Genomic DNA, 20550 nt, shown 5'->3' with positions numbered 1-20550 from the left:
GACTCAACATTATTCTTTTAATAAGCTGCTGTATTCAGTTTGATAATATTCTATATAAAATGTTGGCCTCTATGATCATAAGTGAAACTGGCCTTTAGATTTGCTCTCCTTATCTGGTTTTGACAGACTAATGCTAACCTCATAAAATGAAAAAGAACAGCCTTACGTCACTCTCAAAGCCCTGGAACAACAATTATCTGTTCCTTGAAGGATAAGCAGAACTTACTTGTAAAACCATCTAGGTCTGGTGCCATTTTTTTTAATTAAACATTTTTGTTGAGATAATTGTAGATTCACTTGCAGTTGTAAGAAATAACACAGAGAGATCTCTTGTACCCTTTACCCAGGTTCCCCCAATGGTAACGTTTTATAAAACTGTATCACAATAAGGATATTGACACAATCCGCCACTCTTATTCCCATTTCCCCAGTTTTCCTTATACTCACTTGTGTTTGTATGTATGTGTATTTAGTTCTACGCAATTTTATCACATACACAGGTTTGTATATACATATGTGTATATATATAAATTTATTTAATATAACCAAAGTTTTACTATACAGTTTTATATTTGACTTTTTTGTCTATTCTAAACAATTTCCAAGTTACAAGCACGTTTTCAATGGCTATGTAATATTTAATGTATAATTTATGATCTTTTATTTAACCATTCCTCTATTATTGTACACTCAGGTTATTTCTAATTTTTTAACTATTATAAGTATGGTTTCAATAAATACATTTACGCGGCTGTGATTATTTCCTTTGGATAGGTCTGTAGAGGCAAAATTACTGGAAAAGATGGGCTTTTTACACCTTAACAATCATGGATTCATCCAGTCCCTGTAAGGAACTTTTCATGGGCCAGAAATAATCAATGACATATTCTCTCACATCGCCCATATTTAGAGAAAAGATGAGTCGAAATATATCCCCAGTATCTTGACAGAGAGCTAGGCCTCCCCAGGTCAGGCAAGAGAACCCCTGCTATGAAAAAGCAGGTTCAATCAAGCATATTCTGGGCCAGCCTCTGGGCTGGAGCTTATCAGATCAGCCCACATAGTGTGCCAAGCCTCCACTCCTCAGGGAGGCAGAAATCCAGGAAACAAACTAACAGTAACTACCACGTGAGGTGCAGCATGGATACGCCACTGCGTTAAAAGCTCCTACCCATTCTGTCTCATATAATCCAAACCACCTATTTTAGGATATTCCATTTTACAGATGATAAAACTGAACACAGAGAGGTTAAGAAACTTGCCCAAATAGGTGGATTCAAACCTAGGCAAGTCATACCTCCAGCACCCAGGCTCTGAGTCACTCTATCATACTGCCTGCTCGTTTAGATTCTTGCTTATGGTCTCCACAGCACTTACACTGGGCTCCAGTGCTACAGAAAGGAACCAAAGGGAAGACACCAGTAAAGGCCCCCTCTCTGAAAATGGAGCTCTAGGCTAGAAACCAAATGAGGAGCCTGAGACCCCTCCATGACTTATGCCTTTAAGAAGCCTCAAATTACATCAAGTCATGTTGTCTTCCATCTGGAATGAAAGTGATTCCACCCCACCAAGTGGTCTTGCTGTTCCATTGACTTATATAAGAAAAGATATGGGAAAACACTAGATATTAGATCAGGAATATTCAGAGCAACGTATATAATCCCAGTACATGATGAATACTCAGTTCAAGCCAACTGATTACCATCAGCTAATAGAAACGACTTACCTTTCTGTAATGTGAATAAATTCCCTGCTTCAGTAGTAACAGTATTTGGCAGGAGCTTAATAATTACTTATTGATTAGGTTAATCTTAATCATTTCTCCAATCATATCCTGAAGCATATAGAAAAAATAAATACTAAAATTTTTCCAGTTCACTCCACCATTTTACACACGGGAAACTGAAGTCCCACAGGGATTAAGATAGTAACTAGATGTGTGCAAAACCTCACTTTTGCCCTAAATATTGTACATTTATTTTTACCATCTTTATATTTAATAATAAGTCACACAAAAATACATATTTAACTTTTACTCTGTGGGTAAGAACTTGAAAAAAAATAACTTTCCTTTAATAATTGGATATCTTGTTCCATGAGTCATTTTTATCATGAGGCTAAACTCTATTAACTGTACATACTCCTTAAATATCAGTACTATTTGTATTTAATATATCTGTATAATCATAAGAAAAGAAATAAACATCAAAATGCTTTGTAAAGGGCACATTTACTGCATCTTTGTGACATTTTTCATAAACTGGATTTAACAGCAGAGGAAAGAACTGTGAAAACACATCTCATCTTTAATAACATTTCTCTATAGCTTGGAGTCCAAGACCATGAAGTGGCTCTCTCATGACCGACTGCACACGACTTGGCCCCACTCTGCTGATGGGAAATTCAAGTGAGAAATCTCCCAAGACTTCAAGGCTTCTCCCCTTCTTCCAGTCCTACCAATTCTTTGAGTTACCTGTGAAAAACTGACATTCACAATTCTATTTCAACGGCACCCTTTCCTATGCATAGACAGTCACCCCACTAGCTTAGTTGCTAACACTAACGCTGCCCTAGAAACAGACCTGTCAAAACACAATAGGGATTTTTAATAGTACTAGGACCCAAAGCTCTAATTGTAAAAAGAGAAATTTCATGCATTTGTACCGTTAAAAATTAAAAATACTCCCTCTCTCTGCCCCCAGGTCCCCAACACTCCCTCCTCACCCTGCCACCTCATTCTGGATGACCGGTGGCACTCCAGCACGCGATGCCTATGTAACTCTCTCCTCCTGACTGCTGGGATCTCAACCCAGCCGAAGGAAACGGGAGGAAGCAGAACGGTCACTGATGATGCGCAGGACTTGACTTCAATATCTTGATTATTCTTCATACCAACACTACAATGTTCCCGAAACCGAGGTCTAGACAGTCAACATTGGCAAACTAGCTCAAGTCCAACCCTGGGGCTGGTGGATTCAGTGACCCCAGACCACACTGCCTTCAGCGGCCAGAACAAAGGTGAGCTTCAGCAGAACTGACCAACACCAACTGCCCAGGCCACGGGCACCTGCACTTAAATACAGAGCATCAACACGTATTTACCACTGGAGTCAAAGGTGTGGAAACAAGGGCCCTTCCCTCAGACAGTGCCAAAGTCTAGAATATCAGAGGGCTAAGGAGCCTTAAGAACATTAGAGATGACTCCCTTGTGTCACAGCCAAGAAAACCGAGGCCCAGAAAGGAAAGGAAGAGTCACTTTCTGTGCCTTGAGTACCATTCCTATTCTCCCTCATTTTACCCTCACAACAGTCAGGTTATAACGGCAGTCTTAGGTCCAATTTATAGGCATACGCATGAATGTATTTTTTTAAATGACTCGGAGTTTTAGTATCCTGTCCAAGTCCTAACACTGAGTGAGTGGCTAAGTACCAGAATATGAAACAGACTTGTCCACCTCCCATGCCCAAGCCCTTTGTACTGTCCCCAGGGTCACTTAACATCTTACTGCTGGGAGCCCCAGGACTAACAGAAAATAGCACATAATAAGGGGTAAAGTGTGCAGCCTAGGCCAGTGGTTCCTAAAAGTGGCTAATTCATTAGAACCATCTGAGATGCTTCATAAAAATACAGATTGTCCTGAGAGGAGGGCCCAAAATCTGTATTTTTACATACTTCCAGTGATTCTGATCATCAGTCTGCTTACTATTTACAGAAAGATAAAAACAAGGGCTGGATCAATCATGAAAAGCTCTCTCGATCTTGGATTTGAATCAACAGAATTTAAAGGGAGAAACACTGAAGAGATAGCTATGTCTCAGGAACGTTCATGACAGCAAGACCAGTGCGCCAGGGCCAGGAGATGAGATGGAGAGTGAGCAAGGGTGGATAAGCAGGAAGGAGCAAGACTGTGGAGCATTTTCTAAATCTGGCAGAGATATTTAGACTCCACACCATGATAACAAGGAAACATGGAGGTTTCTGGACCATAGGCAACAGATCAAAGTGGTACATGATAAATCAAACAGCAGATGAACATCTGGGCCAGGTAGGGCAACTCAAGGTTGGTGACATGGAGGCACAAGCTAGCAAGAGCCCAAGAAAGAAAAGACTGAAGGGGAAAGCTATCTGGGTCACTAGAATGGGAACTCCAAGACGACAGAGGAGTGGCCTGGTTTCTCACCCATTTATCCTGAGCACTTAGTACATGCTGAATAAATTATCTGTGGAATGAACAACACGGAGGAGGATTTGAAGGCCAAGTGGAAGTCAACAAAGATGAATGAGTCAAGGACGTCTTCAAGATTCAAATCCAAAAGACCAGAAGCAAGACGATGGTACTAGCAGTTGACTAAAAAAGGTAAATGAGAGTAGCTTGTTTTCAGCAAAGCCTCTTCTTTATTACTTCTTGTTTTTTCTTTAAAACTTTATTCTGGCTTCTGGTCCACGAAAGAATTAGGCAATTTTTGAGATACTGGAATGTACCATCAACAGGGGCATGAATAACAATCTTCTGCCTTGGGAAGAAGAAAACATGGGCAAGATCTTTTAGTCTGATTTCTGACAATGAAGGAAAGACAATCTCGTGAGAGTCTAAACTCAGACGATATTCCTCACACGAACTATTGGATCACTGCCGGGTGATGTGCCAACAGCACAGTGACTTGACCAGACTCCCTATAAACCTTAATGACAGAGCCGGCCAGGGTGGGTCAGCCTCAAGGCTTTGCCAAGCTGAGGAGACTCCAGGCTACCTGCAGCTGGCCAGTCAGGTCTCTGGAGGCTTCTGAAGACTTGAGAACTAGTGCTGCCCAGGAAAAAACTAGACGATCTTTTGAAATCCTTTCCAAACTGATGATTACTCAAGGTGCCATGTGAGTGATCATGTTACACAGCCCTTCAAATGATGACCACCACCAAAAGTAGATGTTCCAGGTCCCAGAAGTAGGTGTTAGAGAACATACGCAAATTCTTTCCAGCACGCCCGTCTTCTGCGAGCCTGTTCTTACAAAATCTTTCCTTCTTAAACGACATCTATCTACGGCTAATATCCAACTAACAGAGAAAGAGCCCTTGCATCCACAAAATTCCCTAGCAAAAATAATTCATTTCATTACTAGAAGAGCCAAAATATATTCTTCAAAGAATTGCAAAAGGTTATATGGTTCCAATTTTATTTTTCCTTCTAATGCAAACTTTCCAAAGCCTTTCATAATAGACTGAGAAGTAAATGGATGAGTCCAAATGACTTGACAGTTTCTTTTAATTTACACACATCGAAGCACGTGTACAAAATTCCACTAGTTCAAAACACTTCCTTTTCTTAAACATATTTCCAGTTCAAATTATACATTTATAGCAGTCTGCAATATGTTATTTCTAAAGATAAACAATCATGTAAAAAATGCATAGAAAAACAGCAGCATGTCACTACCGCCACACTCCGTCAGTCTTTCCCCTTGCACGCTATTCCTGCAGTGAAAAGCCCTAACCTGCCGGTGGAAAGTATGACTGCATCACCATGAACAGGCTTTCCCTGCTCTCTGTCGTCCATAAAGGAAGGGCCACCAGGGCCTTTTCACAGACAGCTTTGAGCCTTAGTTCCTGAGAACCTTTTTTTTTTTCCTCTTGAGCTTAGCAGAAAACTCAAGAATTCACTGACTGCAGACATTTTTCCTTTCTTCCTTTTAAAGAGAGGCTTTAAGCTCAGACAATCACTACTACTCCTAACTCCCAGGAAACAGTTGCAGTTTTCAAATTAAAATGCAAAGTACTGGGAATAATGAACTATAATGGCTAAATGTTGAAAAATTAAGTCTTTCAACTTTGCGTACATTTATGCTTCTATACATGAAACAGAGACTGAAAAGTAATTCAAATGGACTATTAGCCATCCTGGGCTTTGAAACAGCTTCTATTGAGAAAGACTGACTCATTGCCTAACAAAGACTCTGCTAGAGTCTCCAAATTGACATTTTAAAAATATCTAATCACCCTTTTGGATGATATTCCAATTAGTGAAAACAGTATCTACCACAGTGAAGCAGCTCACTCGGGAAGCAGCCCATTTTGGTGGGAAATGAGAAATATCAAAACCCCAAAGATAATGAGTTCAGAGGAAAGGTGTCACCATAGAGGACGAGTATAGTTCAGACAAAAAGCTTCCTTAAGGGCCACTGCCAGATTTATGCAAAAACCCAAAGAGGCGAAAGATAGACATTCTTTCCCTAGCATCTCCAAACAGTAACATTTCCTAGCAAATCCCTGAACAGGACTCCTTAAGCCTGTGCAGCTCTTTAGGCAGGCTTCTCTTGAAAACCTTGAGATGGAGTTCTCCCTTTGCCCTGTTTTGCAACAAGATGAGCAATGATGTTTTCCTGAAATAAACAGAGAATCTCCCCCCGTTTTTTTGTACAAGCCAAAGTTCATAACTGAGTGGGAGATTACCACTCCCAACAGACTAAATGATCATTTGCCGAGGAGAAATGTTAGCAAGACTCGGAGTTCTGTTTTACAGCCTGAGCACCCAAACATTCATCAGTTCTGTTCAGTTTACAATTCTCCGTGCTCTCTAATCCTGGGTAAAGTGTGAAGATCTGCCAGCACACACAGAGGCTCCCAGACTGATGAAAATGCCCATCTGCTGCTCAGGGCCAAAGAGGTTTCCCAATCCTAAACTGCATTAACTCAAAAAAACGGGAGAAAAGAGAAGCCACACTTCAAAGGCGAGAAGGAAAAACTCACAAAACCACCCTTAAAGATGGCATCATCCGTCTTCGAGGAGACGGTTCAGTAATTTAAAAATAGACAAGTTATTAGGTGGCAAAGGGAGGAGATACGGGGAACGAGAAGGGACAGAAACTGCTGCCCTCCATAACCGAGGCCCCAGACTGCACTGAGGCTGCGGACCGAACGGTGCGGCGCTTCCACCCAGCCGGACAAAGCTCCGGGCGCCCAGGTAGGGACCGCCACCGATAAGGGGAAGCCTACGAGGCAGTTCCCTTTAGAGGGCGCTCATTGGGCGATGCAGGGAAACAAGCTCCAAACGCAAGTCAAAGGAGAAGAAACCAAGTTCCCACAGCCGGGGCTGGGGAGGAAGGCTGGGTGCCCGCAGCCGGCCCTGACCGCAGAAGAGGCTCCTCCAGGCCTCGGAAGCACTCCCGCCCGGGCCCGCAAGGGCGAGCGTGGGGGCTGGAAGCCTCGGCCCCGGAGCGGTCAGGCAACCCGAAGCCGAGCGCAGTGTCACACGCACGCCGCCTCACCCTGCATGCCGCACTCCAGAGCAATCCGTAGTAAAATGTCCTCCTGCCCCTAAGGGCCCGCGGCCGCCCTCCGCCCCTCAAGAGGAGGGGGTCACCGTAGCACTGGGATTCCAGCAACCAGCGCCCCAGCATTTTCGGTCGCGTTCCGAGCACCCCCTGCGGGACCGCAGACTGCGCCTCCGCGGGTAGCGTTTCCACGTAGTGTCTGCTACTTCGCCCCAACCACAGGGAACATCAAACAAAAGAACTTTTCCAAACTTTCCTCTCCGGATATTCTTGGGTTTCTTAAATCTGGGCTCCATCTCCCCAGAACTTGCATTCAATCGAATAGGTAAGCTGGCGTCGGGGGATGGTGTGCGGAGGGACCCCAAAGTTTTCAGGTCGTCCCTGCGTCCCGGGGGGCGCGCAGAGGGGACCCGTTCCCTCGAAGGCCCTACCCCGACTCCTGTCTCCGGCCACCGTTTCCCTCGGTCTTCCTGGGCCACGCAACAAGACCCCTCCGAGGGCGAAGAAGTTGGGAGTGACTTCAGGGGCCTGTGCGGTCAGACAAAACAGGGATTCTCGCACCCTCATCCCCGGGGACCTCGGGGCCACTCGAGCGAGCGGCGCTTTTCTGCGGGAAAGGAAGGCGAGAATGGCGTGGTGGAGCGAGTGCATTTATCCTAGCAGATCCCGGGGGACCGAGCGCCGCGTCTGCGGGTGGGGAGGTGGAATCCCCCAGGTGGCGCTCCCCGATTCCTTGCGGGCGCTACAGACTCCGCTCGGCCTTGAGCACCCTAAACGACGCGCGTGTCCCCCGCCTGGCTCACTCACCGACTCCGCCGACACGCAGGCCACCAAGCCCAAGGTAAGCAGGATCCAAGCGCGCTGCATATTCCCCGGAGACCGGCTGCTCCCAGCCGACGCTTGCAACCAGGACGAAGCGAAGCCTCTAGCCCAGCGCAGCCCGCGCAGAGGAATCCGAAGCAGAGCAGCCGCAGCGACCGCGGCTCGGGCTCGGGGGCTCGAGCTCCGGGCTCGGGGGCGCTCGCTTGCTCCCACTGCCCGCGGCTGCGCCCCGGGACCGCGGCTCCTTCTCACTTGTTGGTTTCTGCACTCCTGAGGCTGAGTTGTCGCTCCAGGGAGGCTGCTCTCTGGAGCTCTTCTTGCTCTGCCGTTGTTTTACTCCTCCGCGGACTCCTACCCCGTGTCGCGGCTCAGTTTCTGGTTTTGAGGAATAAATTAGATGGCTTGGAATGTAGCTGCAGCTGAAGTTTGGGGGCAGAGCAATGGGGGCGCGCAGTCCGCGCGACTGGAGCTCCCGGAGTATCTGGAGAGAAGCGCGTCGGAGCCAGGCTAGTGGCTCAGCGGCTGCGCCCCTCCTCCTCTCGCGCCGCCGCCTCCCTCCCCGGGTCCTCCTCCTCGTCCGGGTCCTCCTCCTTGTCCTCGTCCTCCTCTTCTCCTTTCGCTCCCTCCCACTCTCCCTCCCGAGCCTGCTTCTCCGGGTGTCGGAGAGAGGAGGCGGCAGTGTGACTCCCAGCTAAACCTGGGAGAAATTCCTACAGGATTACGCCCCGATTGGCAGCTCCGTGGACCAGTGGGCGCCGGCGGCTCTGCGCTGTGCCTTCCCTGGGTCTGCTCGTCCGCAATCAATGCTCCGGGCTCCGGGGCTCCTTCATTTTATTGCTCCCTTTTCCCCTCTCTCCTCTCCTACCTTTTCCTCTCTCCTCCTGCGTCCTCTTTCCTTCTGTCTTGTCTTTTTTCTCTTCAGTTTCACTTTCTGGAGAAAGATCGTTGAGGCAATGGGAGACGTTATTTAGCTGCATATTAGCTTGCGAGAATTAGAGCAGTAGAAAGAAACTGCTTGAGAGTTGGAGAAAAACGCACAAAGTTTACAGATGCCTTCAAGCATTGTATTCACAAATCGCCAGTTCATGAAAATCGTATTTTAAAAGAGAAGACAATAAATGTAATAAACGTGTATTGAGTATTTCGCACCCTCCCAACCCCTTGCCCCAAGAAGGGGAAGTGGAGGAAGACCCCTATAAACCCAGAATACACTTTAAAAGCTCACAATTTCATTAAGAACTTAAATACCATTTCTGCCTCACACACAGTTGAAGCCCCTAAGGCATTTTGTAGGCTCCGTTTCGGCATAGAGGTGTTAACATTTGGAAGCTACAAATAGGGCACTTTAATGAGAAATTGGATAGAGACCCTGAATAATAACAGATTTAAGAGAACTTCAAAGAAAAGAGGGATAAAGTAATTTCTAGTCTGAAGAAAATAATGAGCATGTATTTCCTGAGTGGAAGTAATTGATCTGAAATATTTTGTTATGAAAATTTTTTCAATTCTGTGTCTATGGTATACTACAGCACATGACAAATGCATATTCCCTTCCAGTTTCTAACACTGTTTTTCTCTCTGACTCACAAGTGAATGAATTATGGAACCATCGTGATCCTAGAATGCCCACTGCCGGAGACCAGGGACCTTTCTGTCTTATTCACCACTGTGTATTCCCATTCCCGGTAGGTAAAGACACACAATAGTTCTTGAGTAAGTTTTTATCTAAAACTCAATCTCTACTGCATAAGAGTTGTGAACCTTTAAGATACAAAGATGTAAATGTATAGATAATACACCATGGTAATATTTGAAATTAGGATAAAATACAGTCATACTCTAAGTGGGAATTACGATGTCTTAGTAACCTTTCCCTGTAATAAATCTCAAAGAAAGACATTTTAGAGCACTGGAGAGTTACAACTCAAAAGTCAGAGACATCCAGCTCTTTGGTTTTGAGTGCCAACTGCCAAGCTCCCCTTGGGCAAATCTAAGGCACTGGCAGCGAAAAAGATAATGTGGAGAAATACAAGAGTGAGCAAAAGAGGAGGAAAAGAAGAAAAAGATCAGGAGGCTGGAATTTGTATCATCAGATGCTTCTGATTCCACAGAAACTCAGCTGGCACCTGTGGGTCCATGTAGGGGGGCCTGCTTGGTTTTTGGAAGAATGAACTATAGCCGTATTTTTAAGATGGATTCTCTGTGGGTTGAAGAATTTCGTGAGCTGGGGGGACTTATGAAAGGAGGTTCCGGAAAATAATGAGCAATGTGAGAGAAATGCAAAGAGCCAAGAAGTGTCACCTCTACCCCCAAAAGAGCCCTAGGCTGCTCTCCACCCTTCAGGCAAGGCCACACCCCTTTGTTCCCCAACACTTAGGAATCTGTCAAATAACTTAGGGTTCCAATAAAAGGGGAAAATGCACTCATTCACCGGCTTTCACAGAGATTGCTGTCACTGGGGCATCTGCCTAACAAGAAGCATGGCTGCCGCTCTCTGGCTCAGCCTGGGCGGACAGTGATAAAAATGAATAAGCAGATGCCTGCGTTGAAATAATGGATCTGTCCATGCATCCAAAGATATAACCCAAGGCTGTTGGTGTTTATGAGACTCTCAGTGACTTGTTTTTTTTAAATGTCATGCAGCATTGAGTATATATGTGACAAGGAGATGGTACCATTTTGAGAATCATACAATATCAGGTATATGATAACAAATAAATATTCAAGATCTTACAGTCAAATGCATTAACAGGTGTGGCCAAAAGGATAATCTGAAGGTATGAAAAGCACTAATAGTAAAATATCCTACATAAGAGCTAGCTACAAAAAAGCTGCCTGTGCTGAGTGGGGGTGGGCGTAGGGGCCAGGGGATGTCCGCTGGTGTGAGGAACATGTCTAAGCTTGGAAATGACGGAAGGCTGTCATTTAGGGCTGCTATGAGAAAAATATCATAGACTGAGTGGCTTAAAAACAACAAAAATTTATTTCTCACTGGGAAGTCCAAGATCAAGGTGCCAGCAGATTCCATGTCTGGTGAGAGCTGGCTTCCTGGTTCATAGATGACTGTCTTTTCGCTGTGTCCTCCGTCACCTGGTGGAAGGGGTGAGGGAGTTCTCTGGAGCCTCCTTTATAAGGGCACTGGTCCCCTCCATGAGGGCTGTGCTCTCATGACATAAGCACCTCCCAAAGGCCCCACCACCAAATACTATCACCTTGGATGTATTTTGAGGGGACACAAACATTCAATCTATAGCAGCCTATTTGTATGTTTTACTAATTGGATTTTTTTTTAACTGAGGACTAAAATTCGGTAGAATTTTGTGGAGTATGTCTAATACATTAAGTATAGCAGGTGACTAGAGCTAAAGGCTCCTCCCTAACACATATGTCATTTCAGGTCCTCCGTTTGAGGGTTGTGCTTTGAGAGGCACAGCAAGTAAAATAGCAAAACCAATCACTTCCCAAATAGCTTCACTGATTGCTAAAAGAATAAACACCCTACCTCAAGAATTTCAGAGGAAAATATAAAAAATGAACAATATAGAGACTGAGATGCAGAAATGTAAAAAATAGGAATCAAAGGGAACCAGACAAAACAAAATAACAAATGAAAGCTACTAGAGACATATTTTTTTAACCTAAGCTGACATGTTGGATTCTGTCATTATGGCATCTAATTATATCACCTTATAGCCGTGGACAAGCAGGTGCCATGTCCCAAGGTGAGCTGTCGGAGTAGGAAACGTCAAAGGGAGAAGCATGCCACTTTGTTGTTCTTCCACTTGCCCTTCCCTGGAATGTTCTCGGGGGGCTAGGCTGGAAATCTACTTGGTAGGATTAGCCCTGAGTAAGTTCACTTGAAAGATGATAGAACCTGAGAATAAGAGGAAATCCAGCAAGCCAACTACTAATTACCCATGCTAATAATGGCGAGTGAGCTGAAGCCGTGACGAAATCTACAGGCAGTCCAAAAATAGCTATTCTTAACCTCAGTCTTTCCACTATTCTCTCCATTTGCCTTTGTCAACCCTTTGCCAAGGAAGTTGGCTGATTTGAGTTTCATAATTTGATTCAGTGCTAATGTTGAGCAAAATTGTCACATTTTGGGCAGCAGAACACAGGCAGGAAAGTCAAGGAATTATTTAATACATAATTATCCCCTGAATAAAACAGGAGGAAAAATGCTCTTGTCTGTTTCACTAACAGAGTGGTATGGTTTTTGAAAGACTGGTAAAACTTCACATTTATTCATTCAACAAACATATATGGATCACCTGCCACATGCCAGGTACTCATTGGGGAAGCACGTGAATTTTCTTGAAAGGAGTTGGAGTTAATACATTTTAAAACTAAGAGTTGTTCTCAGATCATAAAGTCTGTGACTAAGGTACGTGACAAATTTCATCCTGAAATCAGATATGAAATTTTATAGAAAACATTGTTTATAAAATTACATCATTCTTGGTCATCGAACAACATTTTCCTAAGAGCCATATGTGGATATATGAATTTAGAAAGGTTCCACAAAGATATCTTGAAATTATTTGCATTGCATTTTTGTATATCCAATTGGGCAAGAAAATCTAATCTTCACTGATTTTCTGTAAAATGGTACTACTCTTGTTACTGCTATCTGTAGACTATTAGTTTAGTGGCAGCTAGACCTACCCCATTCACTGTTCTCCAAGTCCCATCCTCTCCAGGATGGAACCCTGCATACTATGGACTAGGAGGGGAGCCCTGCATACATTATACTAAGTGGTCCCGCACCTCCTTGCTCACAGTTACAGATGGATGCGGGAGCAGGCGAGTTATTAGTGGGCCAGCAGCCAATCATATTCACCCATTAGATCATTTAAACCAAGGAATTCAGAGTCTAACTCGATTGTACATTGACCTGGGAATTGTCCAAAACTAGTGAGGGTCCTTGTGGGCTGCAATAGAAAAGGCCTGATCTACAGTGGAAAGAATAAAGCAGGTGAACAGACAGAAGCAAAAATAGGGGACACGTGGCTCCAGAATAATGTAGGTTCCTGATTTTGTTTTTTTCAGTTCCTTTCCTAGCCTCTTTTCAGACCCCAATTAACTCTATTCCTTTAGGATCTATGAGATACTCTGATATTCTTAAAATAAATTCCTCATTTTTTTTAGCTAGTATAAGAAGGCTTCTGTTCCTGGTAAACAAATGATCCCAGACAAAGACAGAGATGAAAATGAGGCAGAGTTTTGACTACCTTATCTTCACTTTGAATAGAAAAGAATTCTTGTCATGGAGTGCTTTAGAAGGCATATACAGATAAAGAACAGTCTTAATGAAGACAAACTACGATAAAAATTAATTCGATTTTCAGAAAGAAATGTTTAAATTATTGAATTACCCTGGGTGAAATATTTTCCAAACTCAATAGAGTTAGGTATCTTAAAAACTCTAAAAGCAGAAGAGAATACATATATATTTCTCTGAATAGAACAGTATTAATACTGGGACCACCTATGGGTTAATGCTGGAAATTGCTGCATTGAACATTTTTCTAGAAGATCTAGAAAGCAAAGTGCACAAACATCCGGATGTGAAAATGTTACTACATTCTTTCAGGAAGTGAAATGTGAAACAGGCAGGGTGCATGCCTGGGTGAGTTGTTACCGAGCGCAATACATTGAGGAGACACAATGCGGCCTCTTACACCTGCTCCTGGGGAGGCTGTAGGCTACCGTGGATATAGCTCAGGCTTTGGTGACAGACAGACTGGGGTTTGAATCTCAGTTCCACCTCTTACTGTGTTCTAAGAGACCTTGACACCTGAGCAGTCCGCTGAAGCCTCAGTTTCCTCATCTGTAGACTGGAAATAACAGGGTTAATGTGTGAAGTCTATGAGCTAATGCATGCATTTAGCAAGTTAGTTTGCACATAGTGAACTTCCAATAAATGCTAGTTGTGTCAATAAGTGCCAGTTATTACAAACGCCAGTTATCGTTATTAGTGTTTCTTCTGCCTGGAATGACCTCTCTGTTCTCCCAATTCTCTGCCTGGCTAATTCCCACTTGCCTCTTCAGTGTCAGTTTAGAGGTGTCCTCATTAGCAGATATTTAAGTGCCTACTATGTATCACACACCTCCTCTAGGTGGCCTTCCCTGATCCCTCCAGACTGAATAACAGATCTTTGACAATTAATTCTCACCCATTAATTATAACTTAAGATAGAATATTTGAGTCATGATAAAATTTGCTCATAGAAACATGTTCTGTTGTGGCTAAACGTACAAACAAAAAACTGAATAGCATTAGAAAGGGCATAGGAAACAAGAGTACCCATCATTCTATCTTTTTAAAAAAGTATGCACCATAAGAAGTTTAAATCCAAATAGAAATGCAGAGAAAGAGTATAAACTTCCAAAATTGCAAGTTGTGAAATAGAAATAAAAAGAATTTAATTGTTAAAAGAAACAAAAAACACTCCTTTGAATTCAGATAGAAATAAGGAAATGCTTCTGGGAAGGAAAAAAATAATCTATCATGAAGTCAGAACTCAGAACGTCTGTGTTTTGCTCTCTTTCTTCTAGCTGTTAGTAAGGTGAATGAGGACGGAGAGGAAGTTCTTGGCTGATTTCGCTCCAGGGCAGCATTGTAAAGCAGCTCTTCCCACCCCAGCCGCTCCCCACAGGCACCCCAACACCCTGAGGTTTCCTGTGTGAACAGCCCAGCGTGAATGTCCACTTCTCCCTCCCCCTCATACATGAGACACACGAGTGTTTGTTTTGTTCTTATTTCTTTTACAAAATGAGATCTCATTGAACGCTTTCTTCATCGTGTAGAAATTCCTACAAGCCACTTGATAGAAGTTTCATTCCTTTTTTTAATGGCTGCCTGTTTCCCTCTGGTGTGGGTATTTTATACTTGATCCAGCTGTTTCCCTGTAATAGGCATTCACTCTGCTTCCAGTTGTTTCCTACAAACAATCTTACAGGAAATGCCTTTTATATATTTCCTTAATTAATGGTGATTTTCTTTCTGCGAGCTAGATTCCAAGAGTGAGATTGTTGGGTTCGAGAGTATAAATAATTTTAATTTTATGAGACATTGTTTGACAGTTTTACAACAACAGAAAGTTCTCACCCTTCCACCAGTGGTATTGGACCGTCTCCCTTTCCTTTCTCCGCTGCCCAGCCAGCAAGAGACGTTAGCTTTCTTTTGGGCCAGATTGATAAGTATGAAGTGACAGCTCATTGCTGGTGCTATGTGCGTTTTCCTGACTGCTAGTGCTTTACAGCATCTTTTCCTGTGTTACTTACATTTGGAGTTGGTCTTCTGTGAATTGTCTGTTCATATCCTTTTCCCATTTTTCTAGAAGGTAATATGCCTTTTTCTTAAAAGAACTCTTGGATGATTGCTATTGATATATCCATCTACAACTATGGTATTAAAACATCTTACATATATTCTTATATATACTGCAATCTATTTGCAATTCTCTGTTCTCTCCACTGATCTATTTGTCTATTCCCATGTTTATTTGGTTACCCTGACAATATAGTACCCTCCCATATTTCCAAAGGCCATCTCCCTACTCTCCCTAACCACACATTGTTTTCTTTTTTTTTTTCCCATATTTTTCTTGGATACTTTCTGTATTTTTTCATCCATATAAATTCTAAGGACATTTTAGACAATCAAACCATTTTAGAATTCCATTTGCAACAATTAACTTATGTATTGATTTGGGGGCAAGTAATATTTTTTATGATATTAAGTCATCTCAAACCATAAAATGTTATGTTCAACTTTGTTCAGATCTTTAAATGTCTTTTTATAAGATTTTATAGTTTCCTGTAGATCTGTGAACTTCTTTTTGTATATATTCCTATTAATTATATACTTTGTCACTATTATAAATAGAATTTCCCCCATTTTCATCTAGGAACTTATTGCTAGAGGAAAACTCCTTATCTTTTAATATTTACTTTGTATGCCACCATAATTAAAATTCTTTAATCTAATATATTTTTCACTAGAGTCTCTTAGATTTCTAGGTATACAATTATATCATGAGTGAAAAGTGTGGCTTTAATATCTTCTCTAATGTCTATACCAGTTATTTAACAACAGAAGTCTTATAAAGAATAATGGTCATAACAAGGCATCCCAATCTGTCTCCTGATCTTCATGAAAACGGTTTAGTGGATTGTGTTTTATTATTTAGAGTGACAGCTGTGGTTGGTTTGGGGGTCATCTTTAGTAGATCAAAAAGTTTCATTACTTATTGTGAGTTTTTATTGGAAATGGTTGTTGAATTTTATCAAAGCCCTTCCAAGATTTATTGATATGATTCTATGGGTTTTATTCTTTAGTTGGTTGATGTAATCGATTTTGTTGATGTTCCCTGAGAGTGATTTTCTAATAGCAAGCTGCTTCCACGTTCCTTTAAAGAAAAACTTTCTTGGTCTTAGTGCATCCGTTTTTGAGAACTTGCTAGCATTTGCTAATACTTTGTCTAGGATTTTTTACGTCTTATTTGAAAGTGATACAGGTCTATTTTTTTTTCATCCTATTTTCTACTAGATCGGGCTGTGGCATTCAAGTTGTGTTGACTACATAAAATGAATGTATTTCCTCTCTAGCCTGGACTAATTTGAGCAGCATTGAAAGGAGCCATTCCTTAGAGATTAGATAGCACCTGCTCTAGGAACGAATTTGCTCTTGGTGCCTATCTAAATGGTAGTTCTCTTACCACTATTTCTTCCATCATAATTGGTCTATTCAAGTTTACTATTTCTTCTTGGGTCTATTTCAGTCATTGGTGTTTTGCCAGAAAGTCATTATTATCCTTTAGGTTTTAAAATGGGTTGCCATATATTTGCTTTTAGAGAGAGAAGCATTCTCTCATGATTCTTAAAATTTCTCCTGCATTCTTTTCTCATTCTTAACCTTGTCTCTTTGACACTTCTTTCTCATCAGGCTCCAGAGATTTATCTCTTCTATTATTAATCTTTCTTAAAGTAATTTTTACATTTACTTATTCTTTTTGTGTTTGTTTGTTTTCTCTTTTATCTTTGCTAATTCTCTCTTATTCTTTTCTTTTGTTTTTTAAGTTGATCTCCTTATAATTTCTTAAATGAAGTTCTAAGTTCTTTTATTTTTGTCTTTCTTTAATAATAAAAGCATTTGAAGCTGTGCATTTTTCCCCGTAGGTAGTTTGTTCTTTCCGTTTAGAAGCTTGTAAGATTTTTAAATTATCCTTAGAATTTAGGAGTTTTACTCGGAGGATATGCCTATGTCCTTGTGATTTCTCTTCCATGTACCTTTCAGTTTCCAGACTCAGGTCTTTCTACTCAAGTAAAAAACTTCTTGTTTGTTTAGTTGTGGGCTTTTTAAAGTCATTTATTTGTTTCCTCTTTTGCATTTTTTTTCCCTTTCTGTTACTCCTATTATCTGTCTGTTGAGTGTCCTGAATATATTCTCCAAATCTCTTACCTTTTCTGACATGATTTCCATCTTGAATTTTTATTAGGAAGTCATACATTTTTATTATTAATTAATTAATATTATTATTATTTATCTATTTGCAGATGCATTTGGACTTTTTAAGTGCATGTAGTTTTTTGAACTTATGTTTTCCTCTGTCTCCTCCAGCAGTTTTGTCTCCTCCAGTGTGCTCTAATTGTTTTCCTCTCTCAGGCTGCTGGGTGCCATCAGATGAGGTGCCATGTTTCTTGGTTGGCTGGTTTGTTCTCAGAGCTGGTTGATCTGAGAGTGTCCTTATGATGGGGATCCACAGGTGGTGGGAGGCAAAGGGTTCTGCTCGTGCCTCCCTGCACCCCTAGGCAGGCTTTGCTGTCAGTTCTATTGCCTCCCTGCCAGGTCACCTGATGGAAGCCTCTCTCTTCCCTCATCCTCAGCCTCAGAGGCAGGGAAGATCTCCCCTTCTTTGGCCTTTGCAGGGGGATCAGAGAGACTTAGCACGCTGACACGGAGCAGACAGTGTCTCCTGCCCCACAGACGCTCCACGGCCCATGTCTTTTCTGGATTCTCCTTGGGAGAATTGGGTACACATGATGGGGTGGGGACAGTGTGTTCAGGACCAGCACTCTGGTGGAGACTCCTAAGCTATCTGTTATACTATATTTTCTAAAAGGAAATACACTACTGAAATTATGACAGTGACTGGAAAGGGCTGTGGAGTCAGAGAGACAGACCTAGATTTTGAAGCCCATTTAATGAGAACAGAGACGATTTAAAGAGCAAGAGTTCTTTGTAAGGTGAATATTTCAGGCAAAACTTCATGGAAACCAACGAATGTCTGCATATAACAGACCAGAAGCTGACTCAGGGAGTTGCCATCATTTGCCCAAATTGACCCAAACAGTGAGTTTTAGAACCAAGGTTTCCAGCCCAGTGTGTCTGGAACTTTGTAAAGCCTTCTGAAATCTCTTCCATAAATTCTTCTTGGTCGGGAATTGGAGGCTTTGGTTGCCTGCTAGTTTTTTTTTTTTTTTTAAAGATTTTTTTTATTTTTTCCTTTTTCTCCCCAAAGCCCCCCGGTACATAGTTGTATATTCTTTGTTGTGGGTCCTTCTAGTTGTGGCATGTGGGACGCCGCCTCAGCGTGGCCTGATGAGCAGTGTCATGTCCGCACCCAGGATTCGAACCAACGAAACACTGGGCCGCCTGCAGCGGAGTGCGCGAACTTAACCGCTCGGCCACGGGGCCAGCCCCAGCCTGCTAGTTTTTTAAAGGCTTAAACAAAATTCATAAATATTTCACTGAGGAAGGGTTTCCAGTTGTGTTTTTCAATGTATTTTTTAGTTTCATATTTGTGGACTTCGTAATCCATCTTTTTATTATCAAGTGCCAAATGACTTGTATAGTCATCAGAGAACATAATTTGGATATTTTTATGTGTCATCACTATGTGTCTCAAGGAAAAGAAGACCTCAAGGTGTGAACTCAGCCCCTCCTTGCTGAGTGATGTTTACTTTATTCTTGTATCTATCCATCGTGGATGCTCTCCTGGAGTACCAGCTGCGGCAGGCAGGGTTACTGTGCTTCAGAAAGAGGCATAAAGGACATTTGAAAGTCCTTCAAAAAAGCAGCAAAAATGCCATGGATTTAGGAGCTATCCAATGAGGAGAGACTAAATGAGACAGAAGAGTTCAGACAAGATAAAGGATAACAGGAAAGTGACTGATATTTATGGAGTAATGAAAGTTATCTTGGAGAGAAGTCAGGCTTATTCATCAAATCCTGGATTTGGAACCAAAGGGCATCACTTAGTTCCTGGAGGAAGTAGTTTTAGGACAAATGAGAGGTAAATTATTGCGAACTTTTGGAAATTTCTTTTTGTTTTTGCTGTAACATTTGATAATAAAAACTTTTAAACATACATAAAAGTAAAAAGTATTACATATTGGAGATCTTTTCCCCCAATGTGGCTTAGAATGAAAATATAAACAGATTCAAAAAGCATTTTCATAATGCACAAATGATAACTAGACATTGGATTTTTAAAGGTTTGAAGGATTTTTAGAATTCAAGTTTTGAGGTGACTATTCCAGAAGATGTGGATGATTAATAACTTTGGGGTAGGGCGCATGAGTTTGACATGAGAAAGGAAGCACTGGGAGTGGGGGTGGAAGGATAGGGCACAAGCATCCCAGAGAAATGTTCCAACATCTGAAAGGGAGAAAACTTAGAACAGTTGGGGACGTGACACTTTTGCAAAAGCATGAGAAATTAGATTTCTGACCTGTGAATGTAAACCACAATTCATTTTGCTTTGCAACACTATAAAAAATTCAGTTTTTATAAAAACAAAATGAAAGCTTATAAAAATCAGGTAATGTCACTTCTTCTTCTGGCCAAAATGAACTAACTGATACTGGACTTGCCCACCTATCATAAAAGAACATTAAACTGGACAAAATATATGAGATAACAGGCAGTACAGGACTGTGATTTTTGGGAGACAGGAAATACACAAAGGGACACCCATGGCTACCCTAGATTTCTGACTGGGGGAAGTTTCTGGACCATGGCTCAGGGAGAGAAAGCCCAAATAGCAGTCTTACTGAGTTGAGGAGGTGAGATGAGAAATTGGGGCTTCAGAAGGCTGGAATTTGTGAGTAGGGTACAGGAAAGGAGGTAGCTACACAGAGGGCGACCCCAGAGGTCTGCATGGGGAGTCATCATGGGTCCTTGGAGACAGCTAGTAGCCTAGGAGAAAACAGCTAAAAGCAGAATAGAAATACTAGAGATTGCACAGTGCTGCTAGATGTTAGAGTCCTGGCCCAGCCAGAGTAGAGAGACATCACTGCATTCAGTTAAAATCAGAGAAAGACCACATCTTGAGAGTAAGTTCTAGCCATTCCCTAGGACTCAGGATAAAATCAAAATAAACCTGCTCAACAGAGCATAAAACCAAGCCTGACAGGAAAATGAAGATCTACCAGCATTGTCACTGTGTGCCAG

General features: G+C 42.1%; 1 protein-coding gene and 1 long non-coding RNA gene across 2 annotated transcripts in view; one reads left to right on the top strand and one right to left on the bottom strand.

Annotated features, from left to right (window-relative positions):
- SDC2 (syndecan 2) overlaps positions 1-8875 on the bottom strand; it is a 102639-nt gene extending 93764 nt beyond the window's left edge. Inside the window, exon 1 of the mRNA XM_014847761.3 lies at positions 8073-8875. Within this exon, the coding sequence (XP_014703247.2) occupies positions 8073-8132 (60 nt within the window). The 5' untranslated portion in view covers positions 8133-8875. The remainder of the gene's footprint in view (positions 1-8072) is intronic.
- A 798-nt stretch (positions 8876-9673) lies between these two features.
- LOC123275802 (uncharacterized) overlaps positions 9674-20550 on the top strand; it is a 68938-nt gene continuing 58061 nt past the window's right edge. Inside the window, exon 1 of the long non-coding RNA XR_006511886.2 lies at positions 9674-9772. This is a non-coding gene — a long non-coding RNA (uncharacterized lncRNA). The remainder of the gene's footprint in view (positions 9773-20550) is intronic.

Source organism: Equus asinus, chromosome 12, assembly GCF_041296235.1.
Source record: "Equus asinus isolate D_3611 breed Donkey chromosome 12, EquAss-T2T_v2, whole genome shotgun sequence".
Taxonomy (NCBI): domain Eukaryota; kingdom Metazoa; phylum Chordata; class Mammalia; order Perissodactyla; family Equidae; genus Equus; species Equus asinus.
The sequence above is the reverse complement of the archived record's forward strand: the minus strand, read 5'-3'. Positions and strand labels throughout refer to the sequence as shown.